The 20,504-nt window shown below is 42.9% G+C and overlaps 1 protein-coding gene across 1 annotated transcript in view; it reads left to right on the top strand.

The window, feature by feature from the left end:
• Nucleotides 1-20,504, top strand: part of UVRAG (UV radiation resistance associated) — a 112,798-nt gene that overhangs the window by 78,414 nt on the left and 13,880 nt on the right. Inside the window, exon 14 of the mRNA XM_014960605.1 lies at nucleotides 16,628-16,719. Within this exon, the coding sequence (XP_014816091.1) occupies nucleotides 16,628-16,719 (92 nt within the window). The remainder of the gene's footprint in view (nucleotides 1-16,627; nucleotides 16,720-20,504) is intronic.

The following is a 20,504-nucleotide window of genomic DNA, read 5'->3' on the forward strand; positions in this document are numbered from 1 at the left end:
TTTTTATAGGTGATAAGAAAACACCCAGCCTTGGCAAGGTGGCATCTCCTGGAGGGTTCTCATTGTTCTGAATGTAGAAGGCATGTGGCAACACAGCTCAGCAAGGGCATCGACCTTGCCAACCTGAGCTGTTGCGAATCCTCGAGCAATAGTCTCGATGCTCCAGGTTTTTTTTCCTCTCAGTTGTTTAAATTTATTCTTTTTTAACCTTAGAGTGTGGGAGGGTGAGAGTGCAGTGGCCTTAAGTCTCCAGTCTCAGGCCTGTAGAAAGAAAGAAGCTTGATTGCTGTTTTCAATACTGGCTGTTTTGTTGTCTTTTTCCTTCATTCCCAGAGCCTTGATTGCTTGGGCCTGGCTTCAGTGTAGGTTCTTCATTACATACAAAGAGACAATCTTGTTTTAGTGACTGTTCTTCTTGAGGTGAGTCCTTAGTGGGCACACGCTGCGTCACTACTGGAGAATCACAGAGTGACAGAATGGTAGGGGTTGGAAGGGACCTCTGGAGATCATCTAGTCCACACGCACACCCCCCAGCCAAAGCAGATCCACCCAGAGCAGGTTGCACAGGAACAGGTCCAGGTGGGTTTTGGATGTCTCCAGAGAAGGAGACTCCACCACCTCTCTGGGCAGCCTCTTCTTTCCACAGGAAAGAAGTTCCTCCTCATATTGATACGGAATTTTCCATGTCCCAGTTTGTGCTTGTTGCCCCTTGGCCTGTCACCAGCCACCACTGAGAAGAGTCTGGCCCCATCCTCTTGTCACTTGCCCTTTAGATGTTGATCAGCATTGATGAGGTCCCCTCTCAGTCTTCTCCAGGCTGAACAGCCCTAGGTCTCTCAGCCTTCCCTCAGCAGAAAGATGCTCCGGTCCCTTGATCATCTTCGTAGCCTCCACTGGACTCTCTCCAGTAGTTCCCTGTCCTTCTTGAACTGGGGAGTCTAAGCACTGGACCCCCAGCTGTGGCCTCCCCAGGGCAGAGCAGAGGGGAAGGATGACCTCACTCAATGTGCTGGCCCAATGCCTGGTCCAAAGTTGGATACAAGATGATATTACAAGGTTTCTTTCCTGTATTGGTCATTATTTCTAATCCATGCATATATGATGTATAGCCATTGATGAGAGCATCTTGTTCATGAAAGTTCCAATTCATTTAGGTATTCAAGAGGTCATCTCTTGCACGATACTTGACAGGCACTATTCCTTGTCCACTTGCATGATTATTTGTAGAGAAAATAATTGCCTTATAGCTATAGAGTGAGTTTCTTCTGGTCCAGTCGGAAGGGGTTTTCTTGCACAGGATAATCAGCTTATTTGCAACTCTGACTATCGAATGAAGTTCGATAGTGGAACTTAATTTGTCTCTGGATCTTTGCACTTCTTATTCCGAGTCTCAGCCCAGCTTCTCCGTAGAACTGTAGGCCAGAACTTTCATCAATGCAAGATGCTTTTGAGACTTGTTGCTTCCATGACCTTGGTCGCTATCTCCACCTTCCTTTAGTGGACATGGCTTCAGAAATGGTGGTGGTCTGTTCTTCTCTGAACTACTGGCTCTTGAAAGGAGACTTGCAAAACTGGTTTCGAATGAATTTGGACTGTTCTGTAGAGTTCATTCCCTCGCTCTGGGAATGAATTCAAGCCCTGGAGCGATTGTGTCTAGTCTTACCCCAGTTCTTCACTGGTGTTTGTCAGAGAGGTTCTGTGTTTGGTAGCACTTGGACCATCACTTCCAGGTTTTGGGATATCATTTTGATTTGTTACACTACATGAGTTAAGGGTTTGGGTTTTTTTTCTGTTCAATATTACTGTGTACACATGATTGCCTCGCAAGGCAAAGCTCCTCTTCTCATCCAGCCTTGATTTGTTTTGTCAGACAACTATTGACTGATGTGAGACCAATAATCCTGCTCACGTTGGCACGGTTTGCTCAGCCCTGGCCAAGGAAAGTCAAACTTTGCTATTTGACGTGGGGGGGGTGAAAAAAAAAATCACTCAATCTTTTGTCAGCTCCCCCAAAGATGTTGGTTTTCACATCAGTGCAATACAGACCCAGGCAAATAACTTGTGTCCAGAGTCACTCTGTCCACATGGTGGCAGACAACATTTATGTCCTCGTGTCCTGCTCTTGTAGAAACAGTGCTTTTTTGGTTCAGTTGCTTGTCTAATGCACGAGGTAAGTAACGTTCACAGAAGCGGGGAAGAAAAGCAAAATACTTCTTGGTGGATTTCAGTTGTTGTCAAACTGAGGCCCCACCTTGAGTGCTGTGTCCAGTTTTGGGCCCCTCACCACAAAAAAGACATTGAGGTGCTGGAGCGTGTCCAGAGAAGGGCAACGGAGCTGGTGAGGGGTCTGGAGAGCAAGTCTTGTGGGAGCTGGGGGTGTTGAGCCTGGAGAAAAGGAGCCTGAGGGGGGAGGCCTTGCTCTCTCCAACTCCCTGAAAGGAGGGTGTAGCCGGGGGGGGGTCAGTCTCTTCTCCCAAGGAACAGGTGATGGGACAAGAGGAAATGGCCTCAAGTAGTGCCAGGAGAGGTTCAGATTAGATATTAGGAAAAAATTTGACACTGCAGGGTTATTAAGCCTTGGAATGGGCTGCCCAGGGCAGTGGTTGAGGCACCATCCTTGGAGGTATTTAAAAGATGGGTTGACATAGTGACGTGGTTTGGTGATGGCTTTTGGGGGTTTTTTTAATCAGAGTTAGGCAGATGGTTGGACTAGATGATCTGAAAGGTCCCTTCCAACCTAGATAATTCTGTGATTCTATATCTTTTTCTAATAGCTGCTAGGAATAAAAGTTGAATGCTTATGTACTAGTGATATATGTAAGAAACTGAACTGAAATTCCGCTCTTAAACATGAAATGAGGCAAGATGTCCAGTTCTTGGCTCTGTTAGACTATCTAGCATGTGAGAAAATCAACTTTATAATAGTGACTATTAAACTTTTCCATGGGAAGTTGAACGGCAGAAATGTTAGGACTAGAAATTTGTTTTGGCAATAAACACTACGCGCCGAAGGGCCTTTAAGAGTTCTGTGGGTATCGGTGTGGATGCGGTGGTTATGACCCTTCGAGCGTAGGATACTGTGACTTGCACACCACATCTTTTATGAGGCCCCTAAACTGAAGATCATAAAACGTACAGTTCAGAAAGAATGCACTGTCTGAATTTGGGGCCAATTTAACTGCGTAGGGAAAAGTGTTCTTGAAAGAGCACAGGTTGAAGCCAGAGCCGAGTCCTCATCTCGTCAAGTGCCAAGCATTCATTTTCATGTTAAGAGGAAGGGACTGCACCTGAAAAACCACAAAGTACCTTCTCCAGCTGCGCCGAGCCAAAAAGCTTTTAGGAGAAGTTTCATTCCTGAAAGTCTCCGAGGGCAGCAACGGGCTGATACCCAGCCAGATCATTTCAAATTGGGGAATTTACATATGTTTTTTTGCAAGCTTGTTGGAAGGCTCTCTTTTTTTCCTTTCCTATCGCCCATGCCAAGATAAAATAGGTTGAAATGAGACTGGATTAGCTGTAACAACAGCCACCCTTTCATTCAGATCAAAGCCTGTCTGTCCTTGCCCGTAGGCAACGGGTACGGATCCGCAAAGGCCAGCGTTAACGTGCGGAGGAGCAGATCTTGGCTCTCCAACCTGCACCCATCACCAAACCTTGAGCCCAGGCAGAGCTTCTGGAAAGGCTGAGAGACCTGGGCTGAGAGGGGATCTCATCAATGCTGAGCAAAGGGTGGGTGGCAGGAGGATGGGGCCAGACTCTTCACAGTGGTGCCCAGTGTCAGGAAAATGGGCACAAACTGGAACATGGGAAGTTCCACCTCAACATGAGGAGGAACTTCTTTCCTGTGAGGGTGATGGAGCTTTGGAAGAGGCTGCACAGAGAGAGGGTGGAGTCTCCTTCTCTGGAGACATTCAAAACCCACCTGGATGTATTCCTGTGCAACCTGCTTTGGGTGGCCCTGCTCTGGCAGGGGGTTGGACTAGATGATCTCTAGAGGTCCCTTCCAACCCGAGATCATTCCATGATTCTTGCTCTGGTTGCAGAGAGTGTGGAGCAGACAAGGTGGTTGGGTGGAAAAGGAGAGGTGACACCATCGGCCGTGCCTAGAGTCGCTTCTCCAACATAATTTTGGCGACCACCCTGTGTGAGGATGCTCTGTGTGTTAGATCACTTGTGTACTATGTAGCTGTCATCATCTCCGGGCGGTAACTCTTCAGGCCACTAAGTGGGTTTTTTTAAAAAAACAAAAAAAAAATAGAAGAGGAAAGTATGTGTTTAAAATAGAACCAAAATTTAGTAATCAAAAGGAAAATGGATTCCTGATCCAGTTAAGTTGACATAAACACAGGTGATTTGCCAAGTTAAACTGCTTCGTCGTGTATATAAGTACTGCTTTTTGAAATGGAAAGAGATGGGGAGGTGAGCTCTCTTATCAAGCTGTGACACACTGTGGTAGTGCAGGAAAAAGATGGAGTGTGTAATTTCTCCTAAGGAGTAAGGGGTGTGCTCTGGAGACAAAGCTTGACTTTCAGATAGAAAGTGTTAACACCTGTGGAATTCACAGACCTCATTTGTGAGCCTGTCCCTTCCTCCTGGAGCCTTCTCGCTTTCTTCTCTGTTGCTACCTCTTAATGGACAAAAAACCCCAAGATAAAATGTGTATTATTTCCTGAACCCTCACTTGTGTTCATACATAAAAGTTGTTCTTATAGGTCATTAGCAAGTGACAGGCTGTGATTTTTTTCTTTTTTTTCTTTTTTTTCTTTTTTTTCTTTTTTCTCTTTTTTCTCTTTTTTCTCTTTTTTCTCTTTTTTCTCTTTTTTCTCTTTTTTCTCTTTTTTCTCTTTTTTCTCTTTTTTCTCTTTTTTCTCTTTTTTCTCTTTTTTCTCTTTTTTCTCTTTTTTCTCTTTTTTCTCTTTTTTCTCTTTTTTCTCTTTTTTCTCTTTTTTCTCTTTTTTCTCTTTTTTCTCTTTTTTCTCTTTTTTCTCTTTTTTCTCTTTTTTCTCTTTTTTCTCTTTTTTCTCTTTTTTCTCTTTTTTCTCTTTTTTCTCTTTTTTCTCTTTTTTCTCTTTTTTCTCTTTTTTCTCTTTTTTCTCTTTTTTCTCTTTTTTCTCTTTTTTCTCTTTTTTCTTCTCTCTTCTCTCTTCTCTCTTTCTTTTTTCTTTCTCTTCCCTTTCTCTTTCCTCTTTTTTTTCCCCTCTTTCCTCTTTTTTTCCCCTCTTTTTTGCTGAGCTTCTGTTATTTTCACTTCTCCATCCACCCATGCTCTTTGTTCTTCTGTTGTATAGTTTAATATGTATATTTTGTGCTCTGTGAGGCAGGGTTTGTCTCCTCCTTCTATGCATAGGATTTGGCACGTCAGGGCACAAACCCTTGGAAAGTTTAGGGTATGACAGCTGCTTAATCATCCATAAATCCAGCCTTTCAGGCTTATTATATACTGTGGTTGAAGTTTTAGAGCGACTTGGAATAAAGGAATAAAAGTCTCTGATATGTATTGGTACATTTACTTTTTGATCAGTCCAGAATGCTTGGAAATCCAGAGCTTGAAAGTAGGTTTTTTTTCAAGAGACTTGAAATACTAAAAGGGCTATTGTGTCCTTCTTTGCTGGCCCTGTGTATAATTCATGAGAATATTTCTCAAGCTGATATCGTGTAAATAGGAAAAAAAAACCAAAAAATGAAGCTGTCATTCAATTTAGCAAATATAAGTTGGTAGTTGTTTTCAGGAAGGCTGTTGCTGAATAGATGTTGGTTTAATGTTCCCTGACCTCAGCTTTTAAGTTTGAAATACGCTCCATTGTAGGAGAAATGATTTCCAGTATGGGTCTGGTTTAGGTGTTATTTGGTGTTCACTGAATGATGGTGTTATCCTGATAGGAAACAAGTCTTACACGGGTTAAACTATTGATACTATACTTCTGGAGTGAGAGATCTCCAAATTTTTTTGGAGTCACCATCCCTGGAGGTGGAGTCACCATCCCTGGAGGTATTTAAGAAATGTGTAGACATTGCTCTTCAGGGCATACTTTAGTGCCCAAGATTATTGGTTTGTGGTGGGGTGTTGTGGGTGTGGGGTTTAGTTGGTGGGTGATGTTTTGGGGTTTGTTGGTGGGGTTTTTTGGGTTTTTTTTAATGTGGTTGGACTCGATGATCTCGGAGGTCCATTCCAACCACTAAGATTCTGTGATCTTCATATTTGATTTAAAATCCAGTCTGTTTTAGAAGTCGGTCTCCTTTGCCCACTAGAAGTAGTACAATAGATGCCTGGGAAGCAGTTCAGCTTAGGTGCAACATGGGGCTGGGAGCTGAGAATTCCCAAATTCTTCCTACATTTCATCTCTGTGGCGTGGGCAGAATCACTTGCTCTTCAAGTAATGCTTTCTTGAAGCAAGAGCCTTTTTTTTTTTTTTTTTTTTTTTTTTTTTTTTCACTTGAAAGAGCAGGTTTCATAAACCTGGATGAACGCTTTAGGAAAAACTGCCAAAAAGCTCAATTTTACCCATGTTGTTTTAAAACAAGGGCTTTCCCACTGCAGCATAAAAGAACAAATAGCTGGAAGACTTTGTGTTTGCAATACGGAGTGGGGACAGAAACTATTCTGCAGGTCCTTTTCTGCAACATCTTAAGGTACAAGGTAAAGCTAAACTGATACCAGATGGGAAAGTTGCCTGGGTTTGGAGGAGATTTATCAAAATATAAAGGTAACAAGTAAATGTAGGAGTGATAGGACCATAGGCAGATTTCCAAAACCTTAATTGGAAACTTGATTATATTGCTCTGAACTGTCGTTGAGCAATAATAGAATTATTTGGGTTGGAAGGGACCTTTAAAGGCCATCTAGTCCAAACTCCCTGCAATAAGGAGGGGCATCTTCAACTAGATCAGGTTGCTCAGAACCTCATCTCTGGGTAACCTGGGCCAGTGTCTCACCACCCTTAGTGTGAAAAATGTCTTCATATCTAGTGTGAAACCTCATCTCTAGCAGAGAGAAGACCAGAGGCTTTGGTGCAGTTGTTCACAGAATCACAGAACAGTCAGGGTTGGAAGGGACCTCTGAAGACCATCCAGTCCAACCCCCTGCCAGAGCAGTCTCACCCAGAGCAGGTTGGACAGGAATGCGTCCAGGTGGGGTTTGAATGTCTCCAGAGAAGGAGACTCCACCACCTCTTTGGGCAGCCTCTTTCAGGGCTCTGCCACCCTCACAGGAAAGAAGTTCCTCCTCATGCTGAGATGGAACTTCTCATGTTCCAGTTTGTGCCCATTTCCTCTTGTCCTGCCACTGGGCACCACTGAGAAGAGCCTGGTCCCATCTTGCCACCTACCCTTTAGATATTACTCAGCATTGATGACATTCCCTCTCAGTGTTTTCTTCTCCAGGCTGAACAGCCCCAGGTCTCTCAGCCTTTCCTCATCAGAGATGCTCTAGTCCCCTGATCTTTGTCACCTCCACTGGACTCTCTTCATCAGTTCCTTGTCTTTCTTGAACTGGGGAGTCCAGCACTGGACCCAGTGCTCCAGCTGTGGCCTCCCCAGGGCAGAGTAGAGGGGGAGGCAGATGTTCATCTGCCACCCAAGCTGATGGGACAGCCCCAGTTCAGCCCTGCAGCCTTCCAGCCTGGCTGATGAGTTTGGGCTCTGGGTAGATTCATTCTGATTTCCAACCAGGACAAGGTGGGCGAGTTCTCTGTACCTGCCTGTGCGCTCCTCAGACTGTTGCACTTTTGGTGTTTGTAGGTAAAAAAAGCAAGTTTCAGAGGTTCCTGTGCAGTGCAAAATCACTTTTGGGGAGCTAAACGCAGAATGAAAACATCACATTTAAGATGTGGGTACAAAATGTTGTCTTTCTCCTGCCTTTTGCACGTCTGACCTTTTGTTCTATGCCTGATGTAATGATTTTTCCTACAAAAGCTTGGGCTGGATGAGGTCATAGGAAGTAAGTGTGCCCGTGCCTTAGAATCCAATAAGCAGTGCTTTGTGATACCGAGGTGTTTTAAGAAGTTTTGACCCGAACCTGGAAAGGTTATGCTGGATGGTTTCATCTCATCAAGCTTTAACGCAGCAAGAGCTACAGCCCACCAGTAAAAGTGGTTTTAGTTATTGGAGTGCTTCACTGGGGAACGGGGGGAAGCTTTTCTGAGGCCAGGAACTCCTCTATCTTCTAAATTGCTTTTTTTTTTTAATGTTCTTTCTGTAAAATGGTCATGGTATACGAGAGGCACCTTTATGGGCAAGGGGGGCCCAGAGATGTTATTTTTTATAACGAGCCCAACTAACCACCAGATTTTACAGGAATAGTTTACCCATGTAAGTGGCTGTTTCCCCCAGCCTGTCTCTGATGATGGTTTCCCATATCCTTACTGGGACACCCGGGCTCCAACCACGAAGGAGAACGTTTGAGACCTCTCTTGGGGGGAATTGTGTTTGCTCTCAGGAAGGGCTTCACGAATACGAGCGAGCGTTTCCTCCAGGACTTTCAGCTTTTGGCTCCTCGAAGTGTTTAGTTCCACAGCGTGTTGTGCATGTCCTCCAACACGTACTCCTATTTCCTGATTTTCTTGTGGTCTATCTCCAATAAACACTATTGCTGTGAAACCCAAATCCGGTATTAAAATATTGCCTATTATCACATTTCAGTTTTTAAAAATTAGAAGAAAACTGCTTCATAAACGTCTGGGCAGAATATTACAAGTTGCTGAGCGTTGGTGTCTGGGCTGCTGCTGTGTTTGAATGATGATCAGACTTTGTATTTTGGGGGGTGTCAGGGGAAGAAGCAGCTTAATATAATTCCAAGGCAAATTGGAGAATGTAGAAGGGAATTAGATCTGATATCAGAAGAGGATATAGTTTCCTTGGGCGCTGCAAAATCACTCCTGTACTTAAATTTCATGCATGAATTTCCCCTGCCTTTCAGATTCCCCCATGTGCACGTTGCTGGCTCACGTCGAGCTTCTCATCCACCAACACCCCCAAGTCCTTCTCCTCAGGGCTGCTCTCCAGCCATTCTCTGCCCAGCCTGGATTTGTGCCTGGAATTGCCCTGACCCAGGTGCAGGACCTTGCACTTGGCCTGGTTGAACTTCTCATGAAGTTCACGTGGGCCCAGCTCTCAAGCCTATCCAGGTCCCTCTGGATGGCATCCCTTCCCTCCAGCGCGTTGACCGCTTGGTGTCATTGGCCAACTTGCTGAGGGTTCCCTCGATTCCACTGTCCGTGTCACTGACAAAGATGTTAAACAAAATTCAAGATTCCTGAACTGTTGGATTGACTTTGCAGCATCTCAACTGTTAGTCATCACTGTGGGGGAGTTGGGCTAATTTAGACTAAACATGTTTTAAAAATGAGTGTGATTATAAACCGCCTTTGAAGGGACGGCGTAGAATGGAGTCGTTCTCTCCTGTCACTGCGTTGATTGCTGGTTGTGTGCCTTATTTGTTATTGCTAAATCCAAATTGTGATGGGACTCCTTTAAGATGGTTTTAATGAAGGCTTTTTTCGGCAGGCGGGGTCAGCTTGAGGAACTTTAAAGCCTGTGCCCAATGGATTCATGAAGGACGTGGGTCTTCAAGGCTGTTGATGTAACTTGGTTTTCTTGTTAGTTTAGCACTCTTAGAAGAATTGCAAAGTAAATATCTGCTTTTCAGGGTGGATTTCTCTGAACAGCGTGGAAATCCACTTGGGAGAGGGAGGCAGGCATTGGCATATCGAGATACTGGGCAGCATTTCCATAAAAATAGCTGTGGATTTGAGCACCTCCCCTTGTTTGGATGAGGGCTGTCACTACTGTGACAGTCCTCTATTTGCACCTTCTGAAAGCAAGATTGAAAACTTAAAGACTTGTTATAATTACAGTATTTCTCTGTTGCTTTTTTTTTCTCTCCTCCTTTCCCAAGAATCTGTTTTTTTTTTTAAAAAAAAGAAAAAAAAGCCTTGGCTAGATTTCCTTCCAAACTGTGATAGATGTTTGCTGACAGTCTTGTCAATGTGAAAAATAAAAATGAATTCTAAATGTTTAGCTTTGAGATAACACTATCTAAAGAGCTAATTGATACCACAATGGGTTTCCCTAATGTTGCAGCTTAAGGGTTTTTCCCTAAACCCCCATAGCTGTTCGGAGCTAGATTTAATAAAACAAAGGCAGTCAACATGTTAAGCGTGCAAATAATCTGAAATTTTATAATCTCCCCCAAAAGGTATAAACACACACAACTGTTTATATAGCAACAGGCATTATAACAACACTTTCTGTTTTCATTATTGCGGTGCTTAGTCATCTGAATCCCCGCCAATGCTCCTTCATCCTTGGAAAAGTCATCCAGGATCTTGTAAAACAATTAACTATGTCATTTTATTAAAACTTGCATTTTTAGATTTCTGTCCCGGCGTTTGACATCCTCTGAAAACCTTATGTAAATGCTTGGCTTCTACCCAGGGCCGCGCGCTTGATTGAAAGAACACTTTTGCTTCTATTTTTGTTTGTGGGTTTCCACATTTGTGGAGCAGATGTCCTTTCAAACGCTCGATGCTATCAAGAACAACTCCTCGTTTAATTGAAAATAATTCAAAATTGCTCTTGACTGCCTTAACGTGACCTGACGTAGAGTAGTAGTGGGGTTTGGTTTGACTCTTGTATAGATACAGATGGTGCTACAACACCAAGGACCTGCAGTAGAGACTAAGGGAAGGGGTGGACGAGGAGGTCAGCATGAGCTGACAAAAGTGAGCTGGCAGCCCAGAAAGCCCCCCACATCCTGGGCTGCATCCCCAGCAGCGTGGCCAGCAGGGCCAGGGGGGGGATTCTGCCCCTCTGCTCTGGGGAAACACCCCCAAACCCAGTGCTGCCTCCAGCTCTGGGGCCACCAACATCAGAAGGATGTGGACCTGTTGGAGTGGGGCCAGAGGAGGCCACCATGGAGATGCTGGGAGGGCTGGAGCCCCTCTGCTGGGAGGACAGGCTGAGATAGTTGGGAGGGTTCAGCCTGGAGAAGAGAAGGCTCCAGGGAGACCTTGGAGTCCCTTCCAGTCCCTCAGGGGGCTCCAGGAGAGATGGGGAGGGACTCTTGATGAGGGAGGGGAGCCCTAGGAGGAAGGGGAAGGGTTTGACACTGAAAGAGGAGAGATTGAGATGAGATCTCAAGATGAAATTCTTTGGTGTGAGGGTGGTGAGAGCCTGGCCAAGGTTACCCCGAGAAGCTGTGGCTGCCCCATCCCTGGAGAGGTTCAAGGCCAGGCTGGATGGGGCTTTGAGCAACCTGGTCTGTTGGGAGGTGTCCCTGCCTATGGCAGGGGGTTGGAACTGGATCATCTTTAAGGTCCCTTCCAACCCAAACCATTCTATGATTCTTTGATAGAGAGTTTTCAACATCAAGGACTTGCAGAAGAGACTGAGGGAAGTGCAGAAATGCTGGAGGTTTCAGTGTGGACTCGAGTATTATGCGCAGCATGTACTGAAGTGACTGGTATTTTGAAATTTATGAACGTGGTCTGTGCTGTCAGACTGCTTCCACATGTCTTTAGAACAATATGGATAGGGCTGGGGAAACAATATGGTAAATGATGAACAGATGAGGTCGGAATTGAAGTCATTCTGTGTTCCCAAAAAAGGCTATTCCAATCGAGGTACTTCGTGGTTTCTGGCTGGAAGTAAATGCATGTGCTTGTATACATTTAGTCATTAAATACCGTTACAGGGATTAGTGTGGGAAATGGGCTATTCTTCTTTGCACAGAAACGCAGGATATTGTTATTAAGAGGCAGCCCCTTCGTTGCAACAGCCCTAATTTTGATCTTGGGTGCGATCTGATGTTACCCAGAAATGGAAAGATATCTGAAGGGTTTCTTTTTAGGGCAACATATCTGAAAAACATGAATACTTTTAGTACTTCTTACCTTACAGACTTTATAGGAGAGTAACTGCAATTGCAGGTTTGTATTTTAATTAGTTAACAAATCAGGAAGCTCCACTTGTCTTGATTTGTTTTATTGTGGATGGTGCTAAGCTTCTGTGTTGTCTGACATGATTTTAATAAGTAAATAATATTTATATATAGAAGTAAATATAAGTACTTATATATATGTATGTAAATATAAGTAAATAATATTTATTTGGTCTGGTTGACCAAATAAATTACTTGGAAGATGCTTGGATGGCAGGAGTTGGGTTAGGGATGCTCAGGGTAAAGCTGATTCACTGCTCAGGACAGACAGCTTCCTCCCTGTCAAAGTTAAAGCCGTTGCACAGAAGGAAAAGCAGGTAGAAACCGGAGCAACTGGGTATTTATTTATTTATTTTTCCTCTTCCTAAAGAGTCTAAACCAATTACACCCAACTTGTTATGAGTTAACTTTAATTTGTTAGTCATTTCTCGCCTACAGCTGATGCTGTGGTTGTATCAGCTGGAACGATTTCTTTAGTCTTAGATGGAAATTAAGTGTTTAAACCTTTCAATAAAAAGTTAATACAAATTTTAAGAATAAATCTTACCTTTTACTCTGAGAACAATTCCTTTAAGTGTAGCTTATTTCAACAAGGGTTGTTCAGCCTGGAGAAGAGAAGGCTCTGGAGACACCTTATGATGACTTTCCAGTACCTGAAGGGGGCTACAGGAGAGATGGGGGGGGACTCTTGGTCAAGGAGTGGAGCCATAGGATGAGGGATAATGGTTTTAAATTGAAAGAGGAGAAATTTAGATTAGATATTAGGATAGATATTAGATATTAGGGCAGGGGGTTGGAACTGGATGGTCTTTAAGGTCCCTTCCAACTCTAACCACTCTATGATTCCAAAATCTTATAGGAACATGAATGTAGTTTTGGGTTTGGTTTGTTGTTTTGTTTTTTTTCTTCTGGTTCCCATCTACTAGCCATTTCTTTACATGTCTAATTAAATAACTTGGACTGGTATCAATTAGCACGGAATCCAAAGCAATGAAGTACAAAACAATGTTGAACCTTTCACTTTTTGAGATGAGTAAAAGGAATAAACCTGCATAATTGAAAGAAATTGCAAAGTAGGGTTAATATTTTTTTTTCTTCCCTTAAATAGCCTTGAAGTTACTCTGTCTTGAACCCTTAATTAAATACGATGTGTCTCATCCGCTACGTCTTGTTCCTGTGGGATAGGTGTTGCTGGTACCTGGTGTGAGAGCAGATTGGGGCTCCTGGCTGAAGTGTCTGATGCCTTTAGCTCATTTGTTTTCCAGTTCGTGTTTACTATGTGTTTTTCTTCAAGTCAAGCGACGTTTCACACAGCACTTGGGAAAACAAAGCTGTGTATAGGAGCTAAATATTAGTAAGGAAATGGCAATTAATGTTTTATTAGTTGAACATCATTAATGATGTACTCACAGCCCCGTGGAGAACACACAGTCATAAATGTGAACACGAATCTCAGACACTTGTGGACTCAAATGAAACCAGGCACGTTTTCTTTGGAGGCCCAGGTCCCTAATATCCTGAAGGAACAACCTGATCTTTAAATAAAACGCTGCTTTTGCAAATGATACTCGGTTCCTCTGGGGCAGGTGGAGATGAGGGAGATGTTTAACAGCAACAACTGAAATGTGGACTTGGTTTCTTTGGAGAATCGAGACAGCTCTTTCTGTTTTCATTTTCCTACCTCGATGCCGTGTTTCACTGCGCTCCTTCTCGTCTCTTTTCTTCCAAAAATATTCCAAAGCTCTATCTTTAAGTTCCCTTTAACTCACGAGCAAAGCAGGTGTCCTCTCCCTACGTTTTTCTCTCTTTAAAATTGATTTTGACATTACGAATCCTCCTGTAACAGATCACAGGTGATGGGTGTTACTGCTGTTCAGTGTTTTACTATTTATTGGATGAGGGGGAGTGACTGTCCCTGTGTGTGGTGTTGGCTGTTAAAAAATATTCAAATTCAGGAAAGAGGTGGTGGTTCTTCTCCTCCTTCTCCTCTTCCTCGGTCCTTCCTCCTCCTTGTTATTATTCCTGTTATTTTCTGTCAGCAGAAAGCAGATGAGTTTTTCAGCAGCTTCTGGGATTACAGAATCACAGAATGATCTCGGGTTGGAAGGGACCTCTGGAGATCATCCCATCCAACCCCTTGCCAAAGCAGGTCCACCTAGAGCAGGTTGCACAGGAACGTGTCCAAGTGGGGTTTGAATGTCTCCAGAGAAGGAGACTCCACCACCTCTCTGGGCAGCCTCTGCCAGGGCTCTGCCACCCTCAAAGTAAAGAAGTTCCTCCTCACGTTTAGGTGGAACTTCTTAGATTCAAGTGTGCATTTCCTCTTGTCCTGCCACTGGGCACCACTGTAAAAAGACTGGCCCCATCCTCCTGACACCCACCCTTGAAGGATTTATAGGTGTTGATCAGATCCCCCCTCAGCCTTCTCCAGACTATAAAGCCCCAAGTCCCTCAGCCTCTCCTCATAAGAGAGATGCTTCAGACCCCTCATCATCTTTGTAGCCCTCTGCTGTCCCCTCTCCAGCAGTTCCTTGTCCTTCTGGAACTGGGGAGCCCAGAACTGGTCCCAGTGCTCCAGATGGGGCCTCCCCAGGGCAGAGCAGAGGGGCAGGATGACCTCCCTCCACCTGCTGCTCACACTCTTCCTGATGCCCCCCAAGATGCCATTGGCCTCCTTGGCCACCAAGGCCCATGGGCTCATGTAGGTTTGTTTGGTAAATACATCATCCTCAGCTCGTATTGATGCAGACACATGAGGCAATATTGCTTTGGTTTCAAGCTATTACAAAGTCAAATAGAATGCAGTTCATAAAGTTAATATTTTTTTTTTGGAGGTTTCACAAACCTTTACTTACTCTGCGTCTCTATTATTTGCGACATGAAAATGTGTTTTAGCAGAAACAGTGTTTTTCTCATGTTCTAATACAAGAGTCTCACGTGCGTTCCTCTGATCTTGGCTGTTGGAAATAGAGAGATCCCTTAATCCAATTCTTTTCATGCTCTGAAACCTTAGAATTTAAGGATGACTATAAAAAGGGGTATCCTATGAACGCTTGATTGTAGCAGAAGGAACAAATGTAATGGTTTTGATTTTTGTTTTTTTTTTTCTTCTTTTTTTTTTATTTCTTTTGCCCCAGGCTAGTTCTTTGGTTAACCAAATCCACTGTAATCCCATCAGGAGAACGTGGTGATCGTTTAGTAATTTATATTGTATGGTTGTCTTAATCCAGGTTCTGTCATTGTAGCAGAAAATATGAATCCAAGCCCACCATATGACTTGACTGTGTCCATATGGAAATAATAAACTGGGTAATAAATGGTCTCCTGTTGTACAATGCAGTGCTGAGGATGATTTTCTTCCAAAGCCATTTTTCTTTCTAAAACTCATTCCCAATTTCCAGTCTTTTTCAGCGAAAAACTGATTGGGCCATTGTTTGGGAGAAGTCAAATCTTTCTTAGCTTGGAGGACGCTTCCCTACACCTAATTTTCAGGAATTATGGAAACAGGTGTATAATTCTAAAAAAGAAATCTAATTGAACTTTGAGTGGGATTGTTCCATGTTTCGGCAAAAAGCTCTATCAGCATCAATTTTACTTTACAAATTTCAGAATTTTACAATTCTTGCTGTATGTGTTTATCGGGGGGGCAGCTGTGATTTCTAGAGAATGTTAGAAATCTCTAGATTGTTGTTAGAGATCTAGAGATTTCTAGATCTAGATTGTTAACATCTGCTGAGAACAGTGTATTAAGTCGATGCTGCTTCATGCCGATAGTCTTAAAGATATTAGAATTTAGGGGTTATTTTTTTTTCCCTATTTTAACCACAAGAGGGGATGAATTTCCCTGCAAAGTTTCCGTGAAGTTTTGAGATTCAAACTTGAAAGAAGTAAAGGCTTTTTCCCTTCCGTGTACCGTTTTCTTTGGAGGTATTTTTCACCTGGGGACTCCTTAAATAAGTAGTTTATAATTACCAGCAGTGAGAGTTATGTCACGTGGATTTGATTTGATGAGTTGATGTTTGCCTGGAGTCAGTTTATCGAATCTTTTCCTTTATGTTGGCACCCGCAAAGGAGTTAATACTTGGGTTAACAGTCAGACAACATTTGAAGCTTTTCTTTTAGCTACACGGCATTTATGGGTTTAATTATGAGAATAATCGAAGTAGTTTAAATATTGATGGAAACTGTATAAGGAGCCCAGATTTCGATCCGTTGTGTGACAGTGTGTATTTTCACTAGTTGATATGGCTGTAATAATTCCACTGCTGATTCCAGCACATGTTGATACGCTCAGGGTGACAGATGACACTTACACACAAATAAATGCTTGAAATGGGAGAATATCGAACATTGTGTTGAAATTTGGTCTTTTCACTTAATGGTTGTGTTTGTATTAATCTATCAGGCTGCTCTCCTGTTACAGATAGGAAATGGAAAAAGTGTAATGAGGTTTAACAGTCAGATTGACTGATTATTTTCTCCCCGTTCTTGGGTGGGTTTTGCTAATACAAGGTTATGAGAATTAAATGGAACATTTCCTTAAGGGCAGTAGATCTCTTGGAACTGCTTGATTATCCTACACCTTTTTTTGAAAACTTAGTAAATTAACTGACCATAATGATTCTAATGTTTCATTGGAATCTGGGATTTGGAAAGCAGTGTTAATTTTATTTTTTTTTTCTGTTCTTGTAGCTTAGATATCAACATGGGCTGAGTACTCCGGATCTAAGGCAAACTCTTCCTAACCTGAAAAACTTCATGGAGCTTGGGCTCATGGTTAGATGGTAAGTAATCTTTTTGTCATTAAAAAGAAAGAGGTGGATGCTACAAAAAAATCAGTAATAAAGATTTTTTACAAACAAGCAGCTCCTCTTCACAAGAGTTAAGTATGCGTGGGGAAGATTTGTGTCTTTCCTAAAATATAGGCCATGTAAGATGTCCACAACATTCTACTGTTTTTCTTCTGCTTTTGTAATATCATCCATGTGATGGACACACAATGCTCCTTGCAGGAGTGGGGAGGACGAGGGAAGACTGAAAATCCATGTTCTTCAATAAAGGGAGGTGAATTAATCATTCTTTTAGGACTGTATCTAAGGGTTGGTAGCAGATGCATCTTCTGTATTATGATATTCCCTGGAGGTGTTCAAGGCCAGGTTGGATCATTCTGTATTATGGTATTCCCTGGAAGTTTTCAAGGCCTGGTTGGATGGGGCTTTGAGCAACCTGCTCTGGTGGGAGGTGTCCCTGCTCAGGGCAGGGGGTTGGAACTGGATGATCTTTAAGGTCCCTTCCAACCCAAACCATTCTATGAATCTGTGAATTATTTTCTTCTGCATTCTCACCTTCATTCTTTGGGTGCCTCAGTCCCACCCAAACATAGCAAGGTGCTATTTTGGGATCCTTAAGTTAATTATTCACTGCTCCAAAGCGGCACAGGTCTTGTGTGGTCCCTGTGTCATGCAGATGACACAGATGCCCTGGATAATCCAAGGTATTGAAAATATCATCCAGTGTGAGGTAACCCCGCCAGGTTTTGCTACCAGATGCTCTGGTGATGGATATATCCTCACTCACAGCTTCAGTTGCCAGAAGAAATTCACGTTAATTGATATGAAAGAGTGCTTCCAGTCTTCCTAACGTTTCTCAGATCATGTTAATTCATATGAAAGAGTGCTTCCAGTCTTCCTAACGGAGTTTTTCCTAATAAGATAATGAGCTCCAAAGCACTAATAGCCAAACCTTAATATTTTTGGGCTAGTGTATGGCTTTCAGGGGAGACTCAAAACCAGGCTTGAATTAGTTTTAAAATCTGATGTGAAATGACACTAAACGTTGTGACACTGGCCCTTCTTTTAACAGAGGAGTTAAAGCTTTCTAGGGCTATTCCTGTGAAGGTGGATTTTTTGTAGTGATGGAAATACTTGTCTGAAATGAAAGCAGGAAAAGCGTTATGTGATAACATAGTTCTGGCTTGAAAAACAGGGGGCAAACTGATAAACAGTTTTCTCTTACTTAGTTCTGCAACTTTTAAAGGATTTTACTATTCTGACAGCATTCCTACTGCTGTATTTTAGAAAGGTCCTAAAATGTTGCTAAGCTCTATAAGTCTCTTTTTTATTATTATTTTTTGCTGTACTATGCCAAACATGGGAACAACATATCGCTTCTAAAGACAGGGTGTGATCACACATCCTCTTATCCAAAACCAAAAGCAAACTTTTTGTTAATTGCCCTATTTGAAAATTATAAGAGCGGGGTTCAAACAGGGTTAGTGCCTCGGGGTAGCACAGCTCAATGTATCAGACCTTTGGGACAAAAATTCTACTTCAGTGGGTAACAGTGATGAAAATCCTACGGGATATTGTCATGCTGTGGCTGTTACCAGCCCTTATTTCTGTGTCATTCTATGTTATCGCCTTCTTTTAACAGAGGAGTTAAAGCTTTCTAGGGCTATTCCTATGAAGGTGGATTTTTGTAGTGATGGAAATACTTGTCTGAAATGAAAGCAGGAAAAGCGTTATGTGATAACATAGTTCTGGCTTGAAAAACAGGGGGCAAACTGATAAACAGTTTTCTCTTACTTAGTTCTGCAACTTTTAAAGGATTTTACTATTCTGACAGCATTCCTACTGCTGTATTTTAGAAAGGTCCTAAAATGTTGCTAAGCTCTATAAGTCTCTTTTTTATTATTATTTTTTGCTGTACTATGCCAAACATGGGAACAACATATCGCTTCTAAAGACAGGGTGTGATCACACATCCTCTTATCCAAAACCAAAAGCAAACTTTTTGTTAATTGCCCTATTTGAAAATTATAAGAGCGGGGCTCAAACAGGGTTAGCGCCTCGGGGTAGCACAGCTCAATCTATCAGACCTTTGGGACAAAAATTCTACTTCAGTGGGTAACAGTGATGAAAATCCTACGGGATATTGTCGTGCCGTGGCTCTTACCAGCCCTTATTTCTGTGTCATTCTTTGTTATCTTTCATTCCTTCCACGGAAATCATGATCCATGTGAACTCTATGAGCTCCTGTCCAAATCATTTATTTTTGGGAGGAGAGTCTTGGCAAAGGGAAGAAATACAGGAGTAGAAAGAGAATCATCTTTGAGCAACACCGTAAAAAGTGTCGCCTGATGGAAATTCAACTCAGCCATGCTGTGGCTGTTACCAGCCCTTATTTCTGTGTCATTCTATGTTATCTTTCATTCCTTCCACGGAAATCATGATCCATGTGAACTTTATAAGCTACTGTCCAAATCATTTATTTTTGGGAGGAGAGTCTTGGCAAAGGGAAGAAATACAGGAGTAGAAAGATAATCATCTTTGAGCAACACCATAAAAAGTGTCGCCTGATGGAAATTCAACTCAGCCAACGAAACCGGGGAAGTAAATGGGCCCTGAGAAAAGGAAGTTCAGTCCCTTGTGCAGATTTATTCCGTCCGGGGATCGAGTGCACCCTCAGTAAGTTCGCAGAGGACACCAAGCTGGGTGGCAGTGTTGTTCAGGCTGGATATTAGGAAGAATTTTTTCACTGAAAGGGTTATCGGACATTGGAATGGGCTGCCCAGGGAGGTGGTTGAGGCACCATCCCTGGAGGTGTTCAAAAGACAGGTTGATGTAGTGCTGGGAGGTATGGTTTAGTGATGGTGATGCTTGTTTGTTGTGTGGGTGTCTATTTTTGTCAAAGTTAGGTTGACAGTTGGACAAGATGATCTTTAAGGTCCCTTCCAACCTAGAAGATTCTGTGATTCTGTAATTCTAGGCACAAGCTGTGAAAGGATTCTCCCTGCTTTTCTTCTTAGCTCCTAACAAGATGTATAACAAACAGCTTTCATCATCGGGGAAAATACTACCCTGAGTTTTCGCTTGGTATCCATCAGTGTGATGTAAAAATCCTGAGATGACGTGTGGTCCCCTAAGCAGATCTGAAAACAAAGGGCCAAAAATACCTGAAGCCTGACTTCTGTAGCATTTGTGTGTGGTCATCACAGCTGAAAAGATTCTCCCTGCTTTTCTTCTTAGCCCCTAGCAAGATGTTTAAAGAAAGGTTTTCATCATCAGGAAAACACTACCGTGAGTTTCCGCTTGGTATCCATCGGTGTGATGTAAAAATCCTGAGATGACGTGTGGTCCCCTAAGCAGATCTGAAAACAAAGGGCCAAAAATACCTGAAGCCTGACTTCTGTAGCACTTGTGTGTGGTCATCGGTAGAGCGGGAGGGGTGCAGGTCGTGGATGTCTCCTTTGGTCTTGAATAAGCAGAATTGGGATGATTCTGTTAAATGGGAATCATTTTCAAAGCGTAAGTATCTATCTTTTCCTTGTGGAGGGTCATGGAGATACTGGGAGGGCTGGAGCCCTTTGTGTGTGGTCATCGCTAGAGTGGGAGGCGTGCAGGTCGTGGATGTCTCCTTCGGTCTTGAATAAGCAGAGGTGGGATGATTCTGTTAAATTGGAATCATTTTCAAAGTGGAAGTATCTATATTTTCCTCGTGGAGGGCCATGGAGATGCTGGGAGGGCTGGAGCCCCTCTGCTGGGAGGACAGGCTGAGAGAGTTGGGGGGG

The sequence above is a fragment of the Calidris pugnax genome, unplaced genomic scaffold, assembly GCF_001431845.1.
Source record: "Calidris pugnax isolate Ruff unplaced genomic scaffold, ASM143184v1 scaffold270, whole genome shotgun sequence".
Classification (NCBI taxonomy): Eukaryota; Metazoa; Chordata; class Aves; order Charadriiformes; family Scolopacidae; genus Calidris; species Calidris pugnax.